General features: G+C 33.5%; 1 protein-coding gene across 1 annotated transcript in view; it reads left to right on the forward strand.

Moving 5' to 3' along the window:
• The window catches only part of LOC5573010 (protein spaetzle 5), a 53,381-nt gene extending 41,211 nt beyond the window's left edge, over positions 1 to 12,170 (forward strand). The window contains exon 6 of the mRNA XM_001654288.2: positions 11,643 to 12,170. Coding sequence (XP_001654338.2) covers positions 11,643 to 11,814 — 172 coding nt within the window. The 3' untranslated portion in view covers positions 11,815 to 12,170. The remainder of the gene's footprint in view (positions 1 to 11,642) is intronic.
• Positions 12,171 to 19,130: the final 6,960 nt, after the last annotated feature.

Raw genomic sequence — 19,130 nt, forward strand, 5'->3', positions numbered from 1 at the left:
ATTTCCTCCTCCTTCCCCACATTGGTTAGCATTCTGACGTGGCAGGCGCCATTATAAAATAGAAGATCACCAGCACTTATACACTGAGGGTGTCTGTTAGTCCCAAGCAGTCATTCGATTGGTTCCTTGTGTAAGTGCAGCTGATCTGGCGATACTGGAGTAGCATCCACGGGCGGCCAATCGAGCTCAAGCTCAAGCTCAATATGGATTTCTACTCAAACATGTTCACAAATATTTTGTATTCAAATTTATGTAAAAAAAACTTCATGTTATCCGCTTGAAATTTAGAAGTGTAGGCGAACAGGTTTAAAATTATGGGTTTACGTAGTATTTGAATCAAAAGAAATTTGGATTGTAATCAAACATTCCTTTTTCTTTCTGAACATATTCACTAGGCTTTCACAACTGAATACATGTCGAGGAGAATCTGCATGTTATAGGGTTAGCGCTTGATAAAAAAATATTTCTTATTCCAAACATGTTCAATGGAGCTTTAAAACTGTCAACAAATACCATATTTAATCGCATGGATTGGTGCATTGTTGAATTTGTGTTGAAAAGTATACCAGATAAAACTAGGAAGTGCCTTTAACTCAATAAGTTTATATCTCAGTGAGATATACACTGGGCCCACAGTTATGAATCATTTAAACCTCAGCTTAAATTTGATTAATTATAGAGAGCAAAATAAACAATATTTTTTGATGAAATCAATGCCAAACGGTAAAGAGGGGTATATACCTGCAGTTCATGCACAATGCTGTAATTAAATTTGTTGAAAACATTTGAAATTATCACTTATTTGAACATTGTCGTAAACCACAATTTATGAATCGGCAAAAAAGTTGTCCACAAATATGAATCAATGTGAGCAGGATTTATGAATCAGCTATTTACTTTCAATTATTTTGCAGTTAAATGCTATATAGTTCATATGTTTATTAGAACACTGCCTTGGACAACATTGATTACATCCGGAGGTGGGCTCATGCTAGATAAGAATTTAACTTTCAAAAATCACATTGAGGGCATTCAACCCAAATGTAATAAATATGTAAAATGTCTCTATCCCCTTATTAATAGAAAATCAAAACTTTGTCTTAAGAACAAGCTTTTGATATTCAAACAAATTTTCAGGCCAGCCATGTTGTATGCTGTACCAATATGGACTAGCTGTTGTAATACCAGGAAGAAAGCTCTACAGAGAATTCAAAATAAAATTTTGAAAATGATTCTGAGGCTTCCTCCCTGGTATAGTACCAATGAGTTACATAGAATATCCAATGTTGAAACATTGGAACAAATGTCAAATACAATCATTAATAATTTCAGGCAAAAATCGTTACAATCTTCTATTGCCACGATTAATGCGTTATATGTTTAGGTTAAGTTAGGTTAAGTATATTAAAAACGTTTTTTTTTTCTCTTATAAGCAGGTGAAATCAACTCACCTGTAAAAACACTGAACCGCTACGGCAAATGAAATGTAATATGTTGTTAACAAAATGTTAATTAAATCTTAAATTTGTTTTACCAAATTAGGATGATAGTGTTGTCTAATAACACAGAACACCTAGATATAAGAAATGAATGTAATGTTTGGAATGATACTAATAAAAAAAAAAAAAAAAAAAAAAAAAAAAAAAAAAAAAAAAAAAAACATCCGGAGGTGAACCGGAACCAAGTATTTCAAGAATCTGCATGAAATTGCATGATTTTTAATGTTGCTACTGAGCGGGCTGAACTAGTGAACATTGAATTTGTGGATTTATATGCTTCTGGAGCATGTTTATTTGGAGGATGATGGCAGGTAGTGTAATTAGACAATCATTAGATCTCGATTGCTGAACTCGTAAATGCTTGAACTTTCGAATGTCTTTACTGCAGTGATAAAAATTCACACGTTCGATTTATGAATTTAAAATTATGGATCGATTCATGAACGTTCATATCGAATTGCTGTGATTTTCTTGGAAACTTCGTTTGTGTTACACATTATATTCCGTTGTTTTGGTTCATGGATTGATTCATCAACCGATTAGAGAGATTCCAATTTTTTTCCACATAAGTTTCCGAAGCTTTCCCTTCAGATTTGTATGCGTCCACCTATGGACGCATAGATTATCACCCAACACGGATTCAGTGTGTTTTGCTTATGGTTAGCTTGTGTCATAATCATTACGTTCAAGTTGGTCAATCAATCGATTTTGCGCAATGAGTTTGTTATGTTGAAATCGATGAGCTTTGCTATCGATTTCCATGTGCAAAACTTTTAAATTGTTTGTGATCAACCCATAGCGAACTTATCTGCGGTTGGACCTCGTGTCGAACAAGAGTCATCATCATTCTTCCAAAGAGAAGAAGCAAATTTTGAAGCTGAATGTATTATATGAAAATTTGTGAATTCAATTTTTCTCTTATTAGTAAAGTTGTCCGATGTTTTTATTTTTAAAAAGTGTGAATATCTTTTACTTCTCCATGTGTCTGATAAAAAAGCCAACAGTTTAGCCTGGGAGTTGATCTAAAAAAACTTACGTGCAACAAAAGTGATCATAAAATGACAAACAATTGGTATTGATATCAATCAGAGAGGATGCAAACCAGTTCTTTTCTTTTCCATTCGTTGCTTTTGGTCCTTCTGCAGAAGCAATACCCCGTTTGTATAGCGAAATTATGAAGAACCTATCAGGGGTAATTAAAAAAATTCTTTACATTTTTTGCGTCTATACTGTTTCTTTTTGTTCCTCACAGATTTAGGATTTTTTAATTATCCAAAAATTAATCGACATAATAATCTTTGAGGCCTTACATAAAAAACGTCCGCAATAAGCCATATAAGACTATAAACCCCCAAAATAACTTTTTCCATAAGAATTTGTTTTTTCCAAAATCATGAAAATTCATTTGTATGTTCAGATTCCTTTTCCACAAAAAAAATTCCGTAGTTTATGAACGGTCCCAAACCACTCTTGCTCTCCCGTAACAAAATTATACATTGGAAAGAATTTGAAACTAAGAATCAGTTTACTAAGCACAAGTAGCTTGAACGCTGATTCATAAAATGTGACTGGTGTGTATATTTCCCACAATTTATTGATCAAGTATTTTACTCAAAAATCTTAGCCAAATCCGTATAAATACGCATTTATCTTCCATAGCTATGTTTATTGAATCTGTAAAAGTTGTCTGGGGCTTAATCACTCACAAAAAAAAAAAAAACACATTGAAACAAACTTTAAAACGTCGTTTCTAGCTAAGCATCAATAGCCACACGGCTTACAAAGTAGGCAAAAATTTCAGCCCAAATAGCTACAAAAATAATTTAGTAATATTGTTGATTCAAACCGCGATCAAGAGCTTTTTAACTGAGATAAAATGGCTTGGAATGACTGAACACTATGTGTTGCTTATCAGTAAAAATGATTTTGTAATGTTTTGTGATAAGTTTGATAATAGTTTTGTCTTCTTGAATCAGCTGATTCATAAATTGTGGGTGATTCAACTGCGTGGGGTTACTGTACTGTCTATTTTGAGAACTTTTAAGTGTACGTTGATTTTGAATAGTATTTGGTTTAATTATTGCTTTAAGAATTATGAAATTCGCTCTCCTAAACGGATATATGCATTATCAAAATTATAAGAAATTTGAATTTTAATCTGGATTTTTATCGAATAAAAGCTTTAATTTTAACTTCACAGGTAAACACAGCATTTTTCTTAGTTGTGTTTAGTTGATGGATTTTTGAGTGTAATTAAAAATGGTTATTTTATCTTAAAATTAACTGGATTTCTACTAGAAATTAAATTCTGAAAAAAGGTATGTTTCGTGGATTCCAGTTCAGATTTACAGGTTATAAAACTAGAGGTTTTTGTAATTTTAAAGAAGTTTTAAATGTGATCCAAAGTTTCTCTTTCTGGTTAAATATAGGTACTGTTCTTGAACCATCAAAATTTTGTCGAAATACTACATGTCAAACTTTAAAACTAGTTTCAAAGGCCCACAATTAAAACAAATAAGTTTTTTCCTATGTATTTTATTAAAATAAATTTTGAGTGTAACCAAAAATATTATTTCAGGCCAAACGTCATTGCTTTGAACATTGTTTTACAGGCAAACGTGGTGATTATTTAGGGTTTCCCGTAGGATTTTTAATGAAATAAATTTTGAGTGTAATTCAAAATTTCTGTTTCTGCTCAAACTTGTACACTGGAGGACACGTACAAATCCAGTTTATGACAAAAAAACTACATGTCACCATGATTTATAGGCAAACATCTTAAAAAGCTGTTTTTTATGTTTTTGAATTAAAATAAATTTTGACTGTTTTAGATTGTCTATTACTCCTCAAAAATGTTCTCTAGTCTACTGAAATAAAATATATGTCGAAGAGAAAACATATCATTGCTTCGAATTATTATTCGTAGACAAACAGTTAAGAAAAAAGGTATTTCTTAGTTATTCTAGTAATATATGTTTTGAGTGTAATCAAAAGTTTATATTCCTGCTGGAACATAATTTTTGCACTTCAACAAACAAATTTAAATCAAAAAACGTTTATAAATGTCTCATTGAATAACATTGCAGAAGGAAGGACGTTCATAATAGAAATTAAAACTGATCTAGATCAGTTACAAGTAATTAAGATCAAAACCAAAGGGATTAAAATGTAGTGCAACTTATTCCAAAATACTTTGTTGAAGATTCCAAACCTCTAGCATGCATTCCCAGAGCACTAGGGGTTTTTACACTCGAAATCAGCAACCTATACAAATATGCCTCGTTAAGGATGCTCGAAATAGTTTTCTTTTAAATACGTGAGTTATTTTTCTTATTATTCACGATTTTTCGAATCTGAGAAACTCAATATATGGTACCGTGGGGCAAGTGGGTAATGGAATTCGCATAGTTGAGATTCTTCAAATTCTAGAGACTTTAAATTGAAACAAATGAGGTCGTGTATATTTTTTAGCTTGACTCCCATCAATCAGCATGCTGAAATTGATTTTTATGAAAAATTAAAGAAAAAAATACAGAAAAAGTTTTTGAAATATGTCTCCTTACTTTTCACTTGCCCCAAAAGTGGGGCAAGTGAAAAGTTTACCGTTTTGAATAATCAATTCAAAAATAAACAGTTATATCCACGATTTCTATAAGCTTTAACATTTGTTAAGGCTTCCAGACTGGTTGCGACATAACAAAATTATATCAGCTTATGTTATTATGATATGAAAATTTTATCGAACATAGGTTGTTACAATTTTGATGCAGGATGTTGTTAAAATAACTAAATTTATATTAAAAAGTTCTATGAATTGTAACATAAATATAACAAAATATGTTTTTAATCTATCAAAAAAATATCAAGCCCAGTTATAATTTTTGATACAAAGTATCAAAATTATAATACTATATAATATACGGGGTAACTCATTAAGTGTCGAGCTTTTTGATCAATTATATGAAAATTCTAACAAAACATGATATTCCGTGCAATATACAGAAACATTGATGGTTATAACCAGTATTTTCTATCAATTACATGTATGAAATTCTAATAAAACTTCATATTCGGTGCAATAGACATACATTTTATGTTTTGATATAAAATAAGGAATTTAAAGTCGCAACAAGTCACTTTTTAATCACTTGCAATAAATCAATAATTAAATTAAGATCATAACATTTTGTTACCACTTGGCTGGTTTTACAAACCCAAGAGATTTTTCTTTCATTCTTCTCAAATAAAAAATATATATTTCGCTTGATTCAAAACCTCAAGTTGATTAAAATAATCTTATTATAAAATTATTAAAAATAAACAAAAAGAAATATATTTAAAATAAATGTAACATAATATGATATATTTTTGTTTCAATTTTTTCTGTGGATATCGGTGTCCAACAAAATTATATCATAATTTGATATGCATATCATATTCTGATAAAATTTTATTATATTTTTGTTATGTATCTCTAGTCGGGTTCCCAATGAACAATAACATAAGTAATATGTAAACAAAGAAAATGTTATTCTTTTCACTTGAATTTTCTTCTGTTCAGTTATGTTAGTTGAAATGATTCGACAACATTATAACTGCAACATTTCCAATGTTAGTTCTTACATTATAGGACAGCAATTGCATTTCTGCTCTGTATAATTCCCACCGCTCGTTATTTGTTTTTGAGAAAGTCGGATATGACGTCGGATAACTCTTCGGGAGAAATCAAACGGAATCCTTCAATAACGTATTTAGAATCTTTTTTATGTGGATAGACCTATATCCCATTTTTATGTTTTGAACTAGCTTTACATAGACATTCCACGAGATTTCCGTGTGTTCTCTAATATTGCAACATTTCAGTCAACATCTTCCTTTTAATTGGCTGCCCGAAGTAGACATATTAATATTGTAATGTTTGGCAACATCTTTTAGAGAAGTTCCATGATTTCTAAGGGGTCATGCACAAATTACGTCACGCTGAGCCAATCATGACAAGCCTTACAAAAATTTCGGAGGACTCATACAAAAAACGTGACAAAGGGGGGTTGAAATTTAGCGTGACATAATTTGTGTACCATTCCTAATAGCTTTTAACGCTTGAGTAGAGTGTTTCTTGAATTATCAGCACGTTATGTTTTTCTCTGATAATTGCGAACCATGTTTACTTATGGCGACTTAAAGAGAAAACACAAATTCAATCTCTAATGATAAACTTTTCACTTGCCCCACCTGATAAGAAAATTGACGGTGTTTAAATTTAGTTATTTTTAGGTCTACGTCGAATTAATTCTAAAACCTTTTTTATTGCAGTTTGAAACTGTCACAGAGGACAGCTAAGAAGTGGTACAGGAAATTGTTTTCCGCAACTTTTTTCCACTGAAAATATTAAAATAAGATTGTACGCTGCCAACTTGTTACGGAGTAACAGTTGACAGGTTAAAAATTTATCACTCTTTTATGCAATAATGGCTGAAAAATCTCAGAAATATCTTACCTATCGTAATGTTCTCAATGGCCTCAAAGGTTTACGCATGAGTTCAAAATGTTATTTCACATATTCAGTGTAATATATCAATTGTTTTCCCTTACCCCATTTACCCACTTGCCCCGCGGTACCTTATTAACTTCTTCAATAAAATCTGACACGATTCTCATGCAGTTTCAGTTAACAAAAAAAGGTTTAATTGCACTTGGGGAAATTTGAACACCCCTAGGGACATTTTTTTTTTCATTTGTACCAAATGTAAGGATATGGACATGAGGTATGTGAAAGAATTTCGAAAATTGGTTGTTCCGTCGATGAGATATAGCTGATAATCCCTATAGATGTTTTTGATCCCGGGTGTTAAATAAGCCACGTAGTGCAGCTCAGCAACATTTAGTCCGCGGTTCAAAAAGGTTGGGCACATCTGCTTCATTCGAACGCAAAAGGCACCAGTACTAATGACACTAACCCAAAGCTTACGCTTTCCTGTCCGACATCTAGCGGATGATAGCGAAACTTATTCAACCCACACTTGCGCATCTACCCTGGTGGTAGCGCTCCATACAGTTCGCGCTTGTTTCGCATACAAACAGCACGATGAAATCCTTCGTTGTTTCAAAGCGAGCAGCCTGTCTTGCTGCTGCTTGGGGTGAAATGGAAAATGAATTTACCCACGAGTTCAATAATAGCGCTGTTGTATCTTGTAAAACATTGACGGGAAAACCTCGATTTTCGTGTAGAGCACGGTGGTTCTGGTGGTGGCGAAGTGCCTAACTTTATCAAGCTCATGTCACAGATAAACAGACGTACCACTCAGATATATTATGTTATACAATTTTTTATAAACCTAGGGTCGGTGTACCAATAGTCGCATAGCTAAGAACAAATATTCTTACAAAATCGAAAAATAAAGCTTAAAATAAACTTAATCTATTGGTCACCACCAACTAGTGACCATTCGATTAAGTTTTCAGCTTAAACGGATGTTTGGTTCTCCAGATTTGTGCTCTTGAAAATTTGAGGTTTGGCTACGATTCACTTCACCTTAATTACTGACTGAAACGTCAGGATAATCTGTCGAATAATAGTTTGATGGACCGTAGCGCTCAAACGTCATTTGAAAAACAGATTGAACAAACTTATTTCCTGTTTGAGTTACATAATTTTGTTATCCAGTTTAATTTTAATTAGTAGTATTTTTGCTGTTGTAAATGTGAAAAGCTGAAACAAGTTTACAGCTGAATATGTATTTTTTTTAATTATTCATGCTTAAGAAACAGATTTTAGTAAATATGATCAACAAAATACCTTAATTTGAAAATCTCCGTCATTATTATCTAAATGCATCTAAAATATTATCAAATTTATTCAGCAAACAGTGGACAGATAGAGAAAAAATAACAATTGTAATATTTGGAAAGTTTAGAAAATCTTAGCGATTTTTTTCAAATTTTCCATTTATAATAATATTTTAACTAAACATCATTATCGTTCCCCATACTGATATATTCTTACACAATTAAAAACTAAACAATAAAATAAAACATCTTGTTTTACTATAATAATATTAATATTTGCCTACATATATACACATATTGTATTCTTTAGAAGAAATAAAGCTCCATCTGAAAATATGAATAAAACTGAAACGGTTGAATCTATGACTTGTTATCAAATAGGAAAACAATATACCGTTTTGATCCATATTACGGACAGCTTCACACTCTTATTTGCATGAGAAACATGTCACATGAAATGTTTCAATTTTTGCCGTTTGAAGGTTCTCACTTTTATAGCTCGGTTTAACTCTAGAAAAAAGATATATATATATATATATATATATATATATATATATATATATATATATATATATATATATATATATATATATATATATATATATATATATATATATATATATATATATATATATATATATATATATATATATATATATATATATATATATATATATATATATATATATATATATATATATATATATATATATATATATATATATATATATATATATATATATATAAATTTAGAATAAAAGTAAGGGAGCGTCCGGAATAAGAATCATGTAAAGTCCACACATTTCTATTTATTTAAAATTATTCATATTTTGGAATCCAAATCTTCACTCACCATTCGAAAGTTAAGGGGTTTGAAGGTTCAATATGGCGGAATCAAAACGGTATTACATAAAGCATCGATTTTGAATAAGCTTATTGAACTTTGAAATTGTTTATTTATAAATCAATTAATTTGGACATGAACACACTATAATAATCATATAACTTTTTAAACTTTTGATTAGGAAAATTTAAAAATTTCTTAGAAAATGTTTAATTCTGCCATATAAATCGTCATTTATTAATCCAAGTTTAATAAGTAAAACTAAGAAATTTGATAATAAAACTGTTTAAAAAAAACTGATTTAAAATGCTACGTCCACTAGTTGGGGGACCCCTCCCTCCTTTTTGTCGTACATCGTCGCAAATTCGTGAAGCTCCCCCTCCTCCATAAAATGCTACGTTATTTATAGACAATCCTTCTTCTTCTTTCTGGCATTACGTCCCCACTGGGACAGAGCCTGCTTCTCAGCTTAGTGTTCTTATGAGCACTTCCACAGTTATTAACCGAGAGCTAACTATGCCAATGACCATTTTTGCATGCGTATATCGTGTGGCAGGTACGAAGATACTCTATGCCCTGGGAAGTCGAGAAAATATCCAACCCGAAAAGATCCTCGACAGGTGGGATTCGAACCCACGACCCTCAGCTTGGTGTTGCTGAATAGCTGCGCGTTTACCGCTACGGCTATCTGGGCCTCTTATAGACAACCCCTTGGTGGGAAATTTTTCCTTTTTTGTTTTTCGAACTTCTGTCCTTTTGACCTTTTGTCATAGATCCATGGAAAAAGTAGGCATTGAGAAAACAGGTTAGGTGACAAAACGTCGAATGTCAATACGTCGAAAGGACAAAACGTCCAAGGGACAAAACGTTTCCAATTTTAGCGTTACGTCATAAATGGACGCTCCCAATTAGACATTTGGTTGTGAATTTGTAAATTTACATACCCATTTTTGGTAAATTTGATCTAAAATAGATTTTTAATTAAATAGAAAACAATGCATGCATTTAATATGAGTCGTTATGCAATCTTTAAATTGTAATCGATTACCAAGATACCTGTACTTGTAATTAAAATATAAATAAATCTTAAAACCAGAGTTCAAAAATAATCAGATTTTCTTCCAAAAAACTGTTACTGGTTTTTTTTTTTCTCATTTTCGGCTATTAGCTATTCGCAACACTATTGTGCAAAGTCTATTGTGGAAAACTGAATTCAAAACAGAAATCATCATTTTGTGATCAGTTTTCTTGGAGACAACTCAACCGATTTGCATGATTTTTTCAAAGAATGTTTTCATTGACTGACATTGTACTGCCCACATTTTATTTGAACTTTGATAAATTGAGTGATAACATAATGGCGGCCAATAAAATTTTATATGGGGAATGTCCCCCAAGGAACATCGCAATGTCTTCAAAACCAGATGAATATGTCATCTATATCGATACAGATTCAGAAAATAGAAGTTTTTTGAGAACGTATGAAAAATGGTGCAAAGTCATCTATAAATAAAACAATTATTTCAATGAGACGTGTATTCACAAAGATATGGACTAAACACTTTTGTATGTTTTTGAGGGGTGACCCCAAACTTTTGCACGGGAGTGTATAGCAAACTCAGAGAAAAATGGCCAATCACGCTCAAGAGGAACCACATCTTGCAAATTTACAATATTGTGCATGCGTGCAAAAATGCATATTATTGAAGTAGGGGACATCAGTGTATTTTCTTACAAAAAGCTATTCATGCTTCTTCTATTAGTAAACCCGTTAAATACCATGGATTGAAATGTTTTCCCATTTTTAAAAATTAGCTTTGAACATAACTTGCAAAATGCGATGATTACACGCTAAACTGGACCCTCCTGTTAATAGAAACTTCCAGTGAAATATTCCCACTCAACACGGAAGTCAAAGGGTTTACCAGGAAATGAATGATGTGCGCTTCCATTTATTAAAAGCCCCTCATACTTATCATATGAGAAAAGCCTTTCACGATTATGGCTTCGGCTGAATGCGTGTAGATACATGTAAATATGTGCATCGAAATTAAGGGCAAATTTTCAAGTTCATCGAAACCCATAAGAAGACCGTTCTTGCTAGGGGAACGTGATTACGCAATAGTAGGTAGCAAGGGTGATTCCATCAATTGCTGTTCAAGGAACGTCAGGTGTTCTCCCTTTAGCATTTGTGCGGATATTGCAAGCTCTAGTTGTCACTTTACCTTGCAAGCGGTCGAAGTTCTGCTAATAGCAGAGGGGTTCCAGAACTGAAATAGATCCTAGTGACACACTCTCGCTGCTAAGGCGAACCCCTCCGATATGCTTTCCTGGCGAAGTCCATTGAAGTTCCAAAGACCGAATTTTTCCACCTGAGTTGCATAACTCTTTGTTTGCCCGTGTAAGTGTTCAGTCGCCCCTCGTGATAATTTAGAAAATTGTTATGAACATGTAGAATTGTTAAAAGTGTATGAAATAATGATGCATCGTTTATATTTTCTCCCCTCAACTAGGTCAAGCGAGTGCTCCAATCTGTGCAGCCTCCCCAATGGGTACAATTCCAGGTGCGAGCAGAAGTTCTCTCAGAAGCGACTTTTAACGCTGGACGCCGATGGGCAGAGTTTGTACGTGGACACCTATTGGTTCCCGAGTTGCTGCGTGTGCACTTTGGCGATGAATAACTGAGAGGCTGATTGTAGGCGTGAGAGACTTGAGGGCTGGACTCTTTGATACAGTGGACCTGGCAATATAACTGCGTTGGTTATATTCAACAATTATAAGTATGAGATTACAGCGTGACAAGTGTTGAGAATTTTATGACAGATAGTTTAAAATTGGTCATTGATTAGGATTATGCTGAACAGAAGCAAATGTGATTTTTGTGTATTAAAACCATCGAATTCTTATAGTATTCTAGTAACATCGCTTAGCATTGTAACTTACCTTGGAAATAATATATGATTATTTTACATGTAGGATAATAATTTATTACTGCGTATCATATCAACAAAACAGGAACATAGAAGCTATCACACTTTAAATCAACTATTAATTATTACTTATTTTCGGAAGATATCACTACCTTAACCTAGCTAGTATGTAACGATGGATAAATAAGAATCTATATTCTCATGCATTGAGAAGCTTGCTCACGGTGCATAATTTACTGTTATTATCAAACAAAAATAGCCATCAAATCTTTGAACGCCAAATCGTTTATGTACTTATTCTTCAATCTGCTCAGATTTAAAAAAAATCGTTTGTAGAAATTATAAGTTACGCCCTTTCGAAGGCGCAACCGTAAAAACGTTGATTTTTAAGGCTAAGTAGCCCGTCATTCGTTTTGGTAGCCATGTTGATATAGCAGCTCCCAATTTCAAAGTGATAAATATCAGTCCTCATAGTTCATATTGATCCGGAAAAGTAACACTATATGCGCTGACATGCAGAAAGTGTAGTGATACTTTTACAAATGCATCAGCACAATATCAACTGATTTTCTTTAATTTGAAATTTTAACATGAATTAGGAACAATCATCAACGACACACACTGGGGCAGAATCGAAAAAACGCGGAAACAACCTGTAATTCTTCGGAATGAAGAGATAGACGTTTGGTGTCTTCAGCGAAAATGGTCCTTTCAATGAGACCGATTATTTGACATAAAGTCATATATTTCTGTATTATTCGCATTAATGGCTCATATGCCATTTCGGCCAAATGGCATTTTAGGTGTATGGTTTCTTCGGCAAAGTTGTTCATTGTTTTATGCTGAAAATTATTGCCGAAGACGTCAAATTTCCAAGGCCTACTATTTTTAAAATATAGACATTTTTTCTGAAAATGGTGCTTAAAACCGTAATATTTGAGTTTTTTTTGTATTTTTTCACATAAAATGCCATATATCGCCTATGACTATGAAATGTATTGGCATAAAGCAGGTCTGGTACAAATTTGATGGTAAAAATAAAATTTTGTTTGATTTTTCAAAGAATATTTCCAAAAAACAAAGATATTGCGAATAGGCCATTCTTGCGATCGGGCAATTTCGGGCAGGTATTTTCGTCGCCATCCACTTACGAAAGGTCAGAGCATTATTGTCTATTATTTTCTAGGATATGATATTCGATATATTTTTTCTAAGCGATCTGGAAGTATGCAAAGCTTATAAAAAGTTTTTAAATTATTATAGCAGTTTTCCAATGAAAACAAAAGTTCATAATAAATATTAACATCTTTGCGGTGTACTGGTGGTTACATTTACTTAAATATTCATTACATACATTGATTATGTATTTTCTATTCGCAAAAATGCCATAAGCGCCAGATTCATTATGTCAAACAATATCGTTCTATTCGATATATAGGTAGCTATATGATTTCTTCTGAAAAGTTGATCGTTATTTTATCCTGAAAATAATTGCTAAAGATGTCAAATTTGCGAAGCCTACTACTTTTGACAAACAGACACAATTTAAAGAAATTTTGTACAAAATATTTATTGTTTTGCTTGTAATTTTTCAGTTTCAATTCCATATATCACCTAGGCCTATGACATTTCTTGGCATGAAATAGAGCTGTTTGTTTGTTTGATTATTTTACGAAAGTTTCAATAAAAAAAAAACAGGTGTATAGGCTATTCTTGCGATCAGTCAAGTTCGGGCCGGTGTTTTTATCGCTATTCACTTATCCATTTTTGCCAAGGGCATAATGTTTAATATATTTTTTCAATGCTATCTGAAAGTTGACTAAGCTGTAAAATTAAAAAGCTCCAAATAATGATGAATATTCTTGCGGTTAACTATGTCAAACCTTGTACAGCTTTCCTATGTTGGACAGTAATTCATACCGCGTGCATGAAGTACTCGTAGCATATTGGATTTCAGCCAATGATTCCAAAACAAAAACTTATTGCAATGCACAGATGCATTCACTCTAATCAAAGACGAAATAGAGACGATCATTTCGCTTTCATTTGCCTAAAATTTGATGGCAGGTTAGGTAATATACAAACATATAAAATACTGAGAGTGTAACAAACAAACGAGTGCAAGTGTAACACAAGTTTGCCAAACTTCGGTACTGAGCGTAGTACGGAAATACCGAATATAGTACTCAAAACAATTTCATCAGTTTTTCAAAAATAGTAGGCTTTGGAAATTTCACATCTTAAGCAGTTAATGTCATAAAATAACGATCAAATTTGCCGAAGAAATCATATACATACCTAAATTGTCATTCGACCAAAATGGTTTGATATAAGTCTGGCGCTTAGGTCATTTTTGCGAATAGAGCAATGTAAAGGCAATGTATATAACACATATTTGAGTAAATTTAGCTACCAGTTAGTTAAAATGTTAATTATTATTTTGAACTTTTGTTTTCATTGGAAATCTGCTTCATTGTGATGTAGAATAATTTTGAAACTTTTTATAAGCTTAGCATACTTTCAGATCGCATAGAAAAAATATATCGAATATCATATCCTAGAAATTAAAAGACAATAATGCTCTGACCTTTCGTAAGTGGATGACGATGAAAACAACTGCCCGAACTTGCCCGATAGCAAGAATGACCTAAACGCAATATCCCTGTTTTTTGGAAATATTCTTTGAAAAATCAAATAAAATTTTATTTTTAACATCCAATTTTTACTAGACCTGCTTTATGCCAGTAAATGACATAGTCATAGGCGATATATGGCATTTTAGTTGAAAAAATACATGCAAAACTCAAAAAATACGTTTTTGAGCACCATTTTTTCAAAAATTGTCTATATTTTAAAAATAGTAGGCCTTGGAAATTTGACGTCTTCGGCAATAATTTTCAGCATAAAACAATGAACAACTTTGCCGAAGAAACCATACACCTAAAATGTCATTTGGCCGAAATGGCATATGAGCCATTAATGCGAATAATACAAAAATATATGACTTTATGTCAAAAAATCGGTCTGATTGAAAGGACCATTTACGCTGAAGACACCAAACGTCTATCTCTTCATTCCGAAGAACTACAGGTTGTTTCCGCGTTTTTTCGATTCTGCCCCAGTGTGCGACACGTACAAATTTCAATGACGGCCTACTTCGCCTTAATGCATTAACGAAGTATTTCAATAACGGAAGCTGTTTTCGAATGTTTCCAAAAAAAAAACATACAATCGTTCGATATGTTTGATAAATGATCATAATTAACTGTTTTTATACAGGCTCTAACGCTAGGACGCATTACGGAGCCGATTTTACTTTGTGATTACTGGTTTTAAGTTCACAAACTCTGGGGCCCAATTTACCGCATTGCTAAACGCGCAGCTATTCTTGTAGCTGAGGGTCTTAGGTAGGTACTCGTCCCACCGGTCAAGGATATTTTGTTCATATAAATTTTCTCGAATTCACAGAGCATTGAGTACATTTGTGCTTGTCACATGGCATACGAATGCATAACAGGTCAATTGTCAAAGAATCTTCTCAGTTGTTAACTGTAAAAGTGATCATAAGAACTTTAATCAGAGAAGTAGGCTCTGTCTCTGTTAGGACGTAGCGCCAGAAAGAAGCAAAATAAAGAGATCATAAGATCTTCTTCTTCTCCTCCTTCTTGGCATTACGACCTCACTGGGATATAGCCTGCTTCTCAGCTTAATTTTTATTGAGCACTTCCACAGTTATTAACTGAGAGCTTTCTTTGCCAAAGTTGCCATTTTCGCATTCGTATATCGTGTGGCAGGTACGATGATACTCTTTGCCCAGGGAAGTCAAGGAAATTTCCATAACGAAAAGATCCTGAACTGACCGAGAATCGAACCCAGACACCTTTAGCATGACTTTACTTTGTAGCCGCGGACTCTAACCAATCGGCTAATTGATGCTGGAAGTATAGTTTTAGTTTTTTTCTCATTTAAACCTTAAACTGATGTTCTTGATCCTCTAAAAACTCCAAGAAACATAGACCTATGGATATACAAGCGTATGTATGATGGTTTTTAATTAAGACATAGACTCTTAATCTATCATATAACTTAACGGATTATTGCATTGGTTCTTCAAGGACTTCATCAAATATAGGCCTCAGGAGATGTTAGCGTCTATTGAAATTTTTTGATTATGACTCACATTTATTATTATAGCAATGTCTTTGAACTCTTCTTCTTGGATGGCTGTAATTGTCTACAAACATTTTTTTGAAAGGTACTCTATTTAGATTTCATGAAACATACTTCATTGAATTACTAATAGCACGTAATGCATTAATAACACAGCGTTACAAACATACAATTTTTGCGAGTCTCAAGGGTCAAATTAAGTGTATCTAGTAACTCACTTCAATTTTGATGGCTCTACGTCCTTCAAGACATGACCTGCGCCACAATGTACGCCAACTAACTCGATCCATGGCTGCTAACCTCTAGTTTCTCGATCACCCCACATTTCCAAGATCCTGCTCCACTTGGTATTGTGAAGTACTGGAATATTTCTGAGAACGAAATCAGATTCTGCAAATCTAAAGCTCCTAGAGACACATAATTTGAACTTTGAGAACCAAAAAATGCCATTTTTGTTACGCTGTGCTATGTAAGACCCGAGCCAGACGGTGGACAAAAGACGGTACACATAATTTTACAGTAGCGGTAATAAATCCTTGATGGTCTGAATTAGTACCGGGTCCCAATTGGACTAGGTTTTCAATATTAAAGTCTATTTTAGCTGATACGCAATTTTCATAAACTAGACAACATTGTATTCCAGCATCTTGCATGTTCTCATAATCTGATTACGACAAACACCAATGCAAACTCTGGTGCAATACCAATCCCCGTTTCTCTTACATAAACCTGCTCGAACTGGGTTCTTCACATCCTGCTGGGAAAGCATGTGCACAAAAAGAAAAAAATCAACTGCATCAAGTAATGACAAAAAAGCAAACAATTTATCTGTCTGGTGCAATACCTGAGAAAGACTACAGAGGAACGCAAAAAAAAAATCAAGGAAGTTTGAAACACCACACCACCGTCATCGTCGAGGGAAGAAAGGAGGAAAACGGTGGAAAAGGTGTCCTTTTAAATTGGCAAATGTGGCAGCTGCAGCTGTGCTCGTCTTACACGGCTATTGTTTCGGCGTCGTTTTTCTTTTCAAATTCTGTTTTTTGGCAGCAGGTAAAATTTGTTCGTTTTATTTACCGTAAAGGTACTAAAAAACGGATTCGTACGGTTGGACGGTTTCTGAACATTTCTTTGGATAGTCTAAGAAACTGCATCAATTTTGCAAATTTTTCAAACAGCAATTAGCTGGTTACTGATTTTATCATTACATCCATAAACTCCATTATCGTTGGGGGAAAGGCCAAGGACCTTATTTCAGATACCATTCGTGGTCAGTAGAATAATTAATGCACAAGTGAAAGCAGTCATGACTCCGCTAATTTTCTGAGAGCTGCTATTTTCTGGGAGTGGTTGATAGTCCAACTCAATTCGAGCACCATATGCAAACATTTGGTTCGATCATTTGACCGACAAGGACAACGAAAACGTAGTGGTGGATATTACTGTGAGCATCATTTTATTCTCCACGTCGTCGTTGTCGATCTCACAATCTTTACTGCTGCTCCTGTTTCTAGCGTTTCATGTGGTTCACGATGTAATGTCGAACGTTTAGGGATGTTCATTTTTTATGTGTATGCGTATGTTCATTTTTTATGTGTAATACAAGATACTTCTTTTTAAATTTGATTACAAAAGTTTTATTTTCATGACGACAAAACTGTGCGGTTTTTTCAAAGTCTCTGAAGAGATCAAGAATGAAATAAATGATTTACTTGGATTTTCCCCAGTCCAAGTAATCATTATGAAAACGAGAAACCAATCTGGCAATCGGGGAGTGCTTTCTTAAAAATATTATTCACTCTTTAATGAATGTTCGAATCCTCTGAGCAGAATCTCAAATAGAGAAACTTTAAAGTAGATGGAGTACCGTGTACCTTTTAATTCCGCTCCTAAATGCTTATCTTTGACAGATACGCGTATTTCGACTACCACTTGCAGTCTTCTTCATACGAGTAACTGACACTGAAGAAGACTGCAAGTGGTAGTCGAAATACGCGTATCTGTCAAAGATAAGCATTTAGGAGCGGAATTAAAAGGTACACGGTACTCCATCTACTTTAAAGTTTCTCTAATATTATTCAGTTTACTTTAACAAAAGCGATCTAAATAATATCAAAGCTTTGGAAAAAGCAAGACTTATGTTTGATGTATGTGTGACATTGGAACAATTCCAGAAACCTGGAGGAAATTTTCAGCTCCCCACTCAGGGCCATAGGTGCCAAAAGTTGGATCATGGTACCAAATATTGCCGCATGGATGCAAAATGCATGATTTGCGCAGGTCCTCCTCACGATAAGAACGTCAGACCTGCAAAGAATGATACTGAAAGTTTGTATGCGTGAATTTCAGGGACAAACTTAAAGTTAACTTAAGAATTGCCCTGCGCGCATACGAATGGTTGAGGCAACGTTTTTTGTAGCCGGAATTCTCCAAGCATAATCTCCAACAATTTCCATTTTTTTATATTTTTTATCGGGGTATATGCTCTAAACTAATGTGATCGGAGAAAAAAGGTTTTCCTGCTTAATTGTTGATTGTATTAAATACAAATTTTATAACATTCTAAAAAATCGAACGTATTGGCCATCCCTCATCACCGACTTAAAATCATTCAACCAGTCTGTTTGGTTTCCTCCTTCGTGTGGCTGGACTTGGACTCAGACGGGCGCATAGTTTATAGTGCTTGTAGTATGTAGGTACGATAGCATAGGTACGGGTATGGTTCAATGTGTTTGATGTTTGTAAAAAGGAGCAGATGTTGATTTCAGTTTAGCTCTTTGCTTCTTCGTTTTCATCGCTTCCCTCTTTGTCTTGTCCTTACCATCGTTGTCGCTGTCGCTCTCTATTTGATATGTTGAGCACACATAGAGGAAAGAGGTTTGAAATGGAACAAAGTATATAATC

The sequence above is a fragment of the Aedes aegypti genome, chromosome 2 (genome assembly GCF_002204515.2).
Source record: "Aedes aegypti strain LVP_AGWG chromosome 2, AaegL5.0 Primary Assembly, whole genome shotgun sequence".
Classification (NCBI taxonomy): domain Eukaryota; kingdom Metazoa; phylum Arthropoda; class Insecta; order Diptera; family Culicidae; genus Aedes; species Aedes aegypti.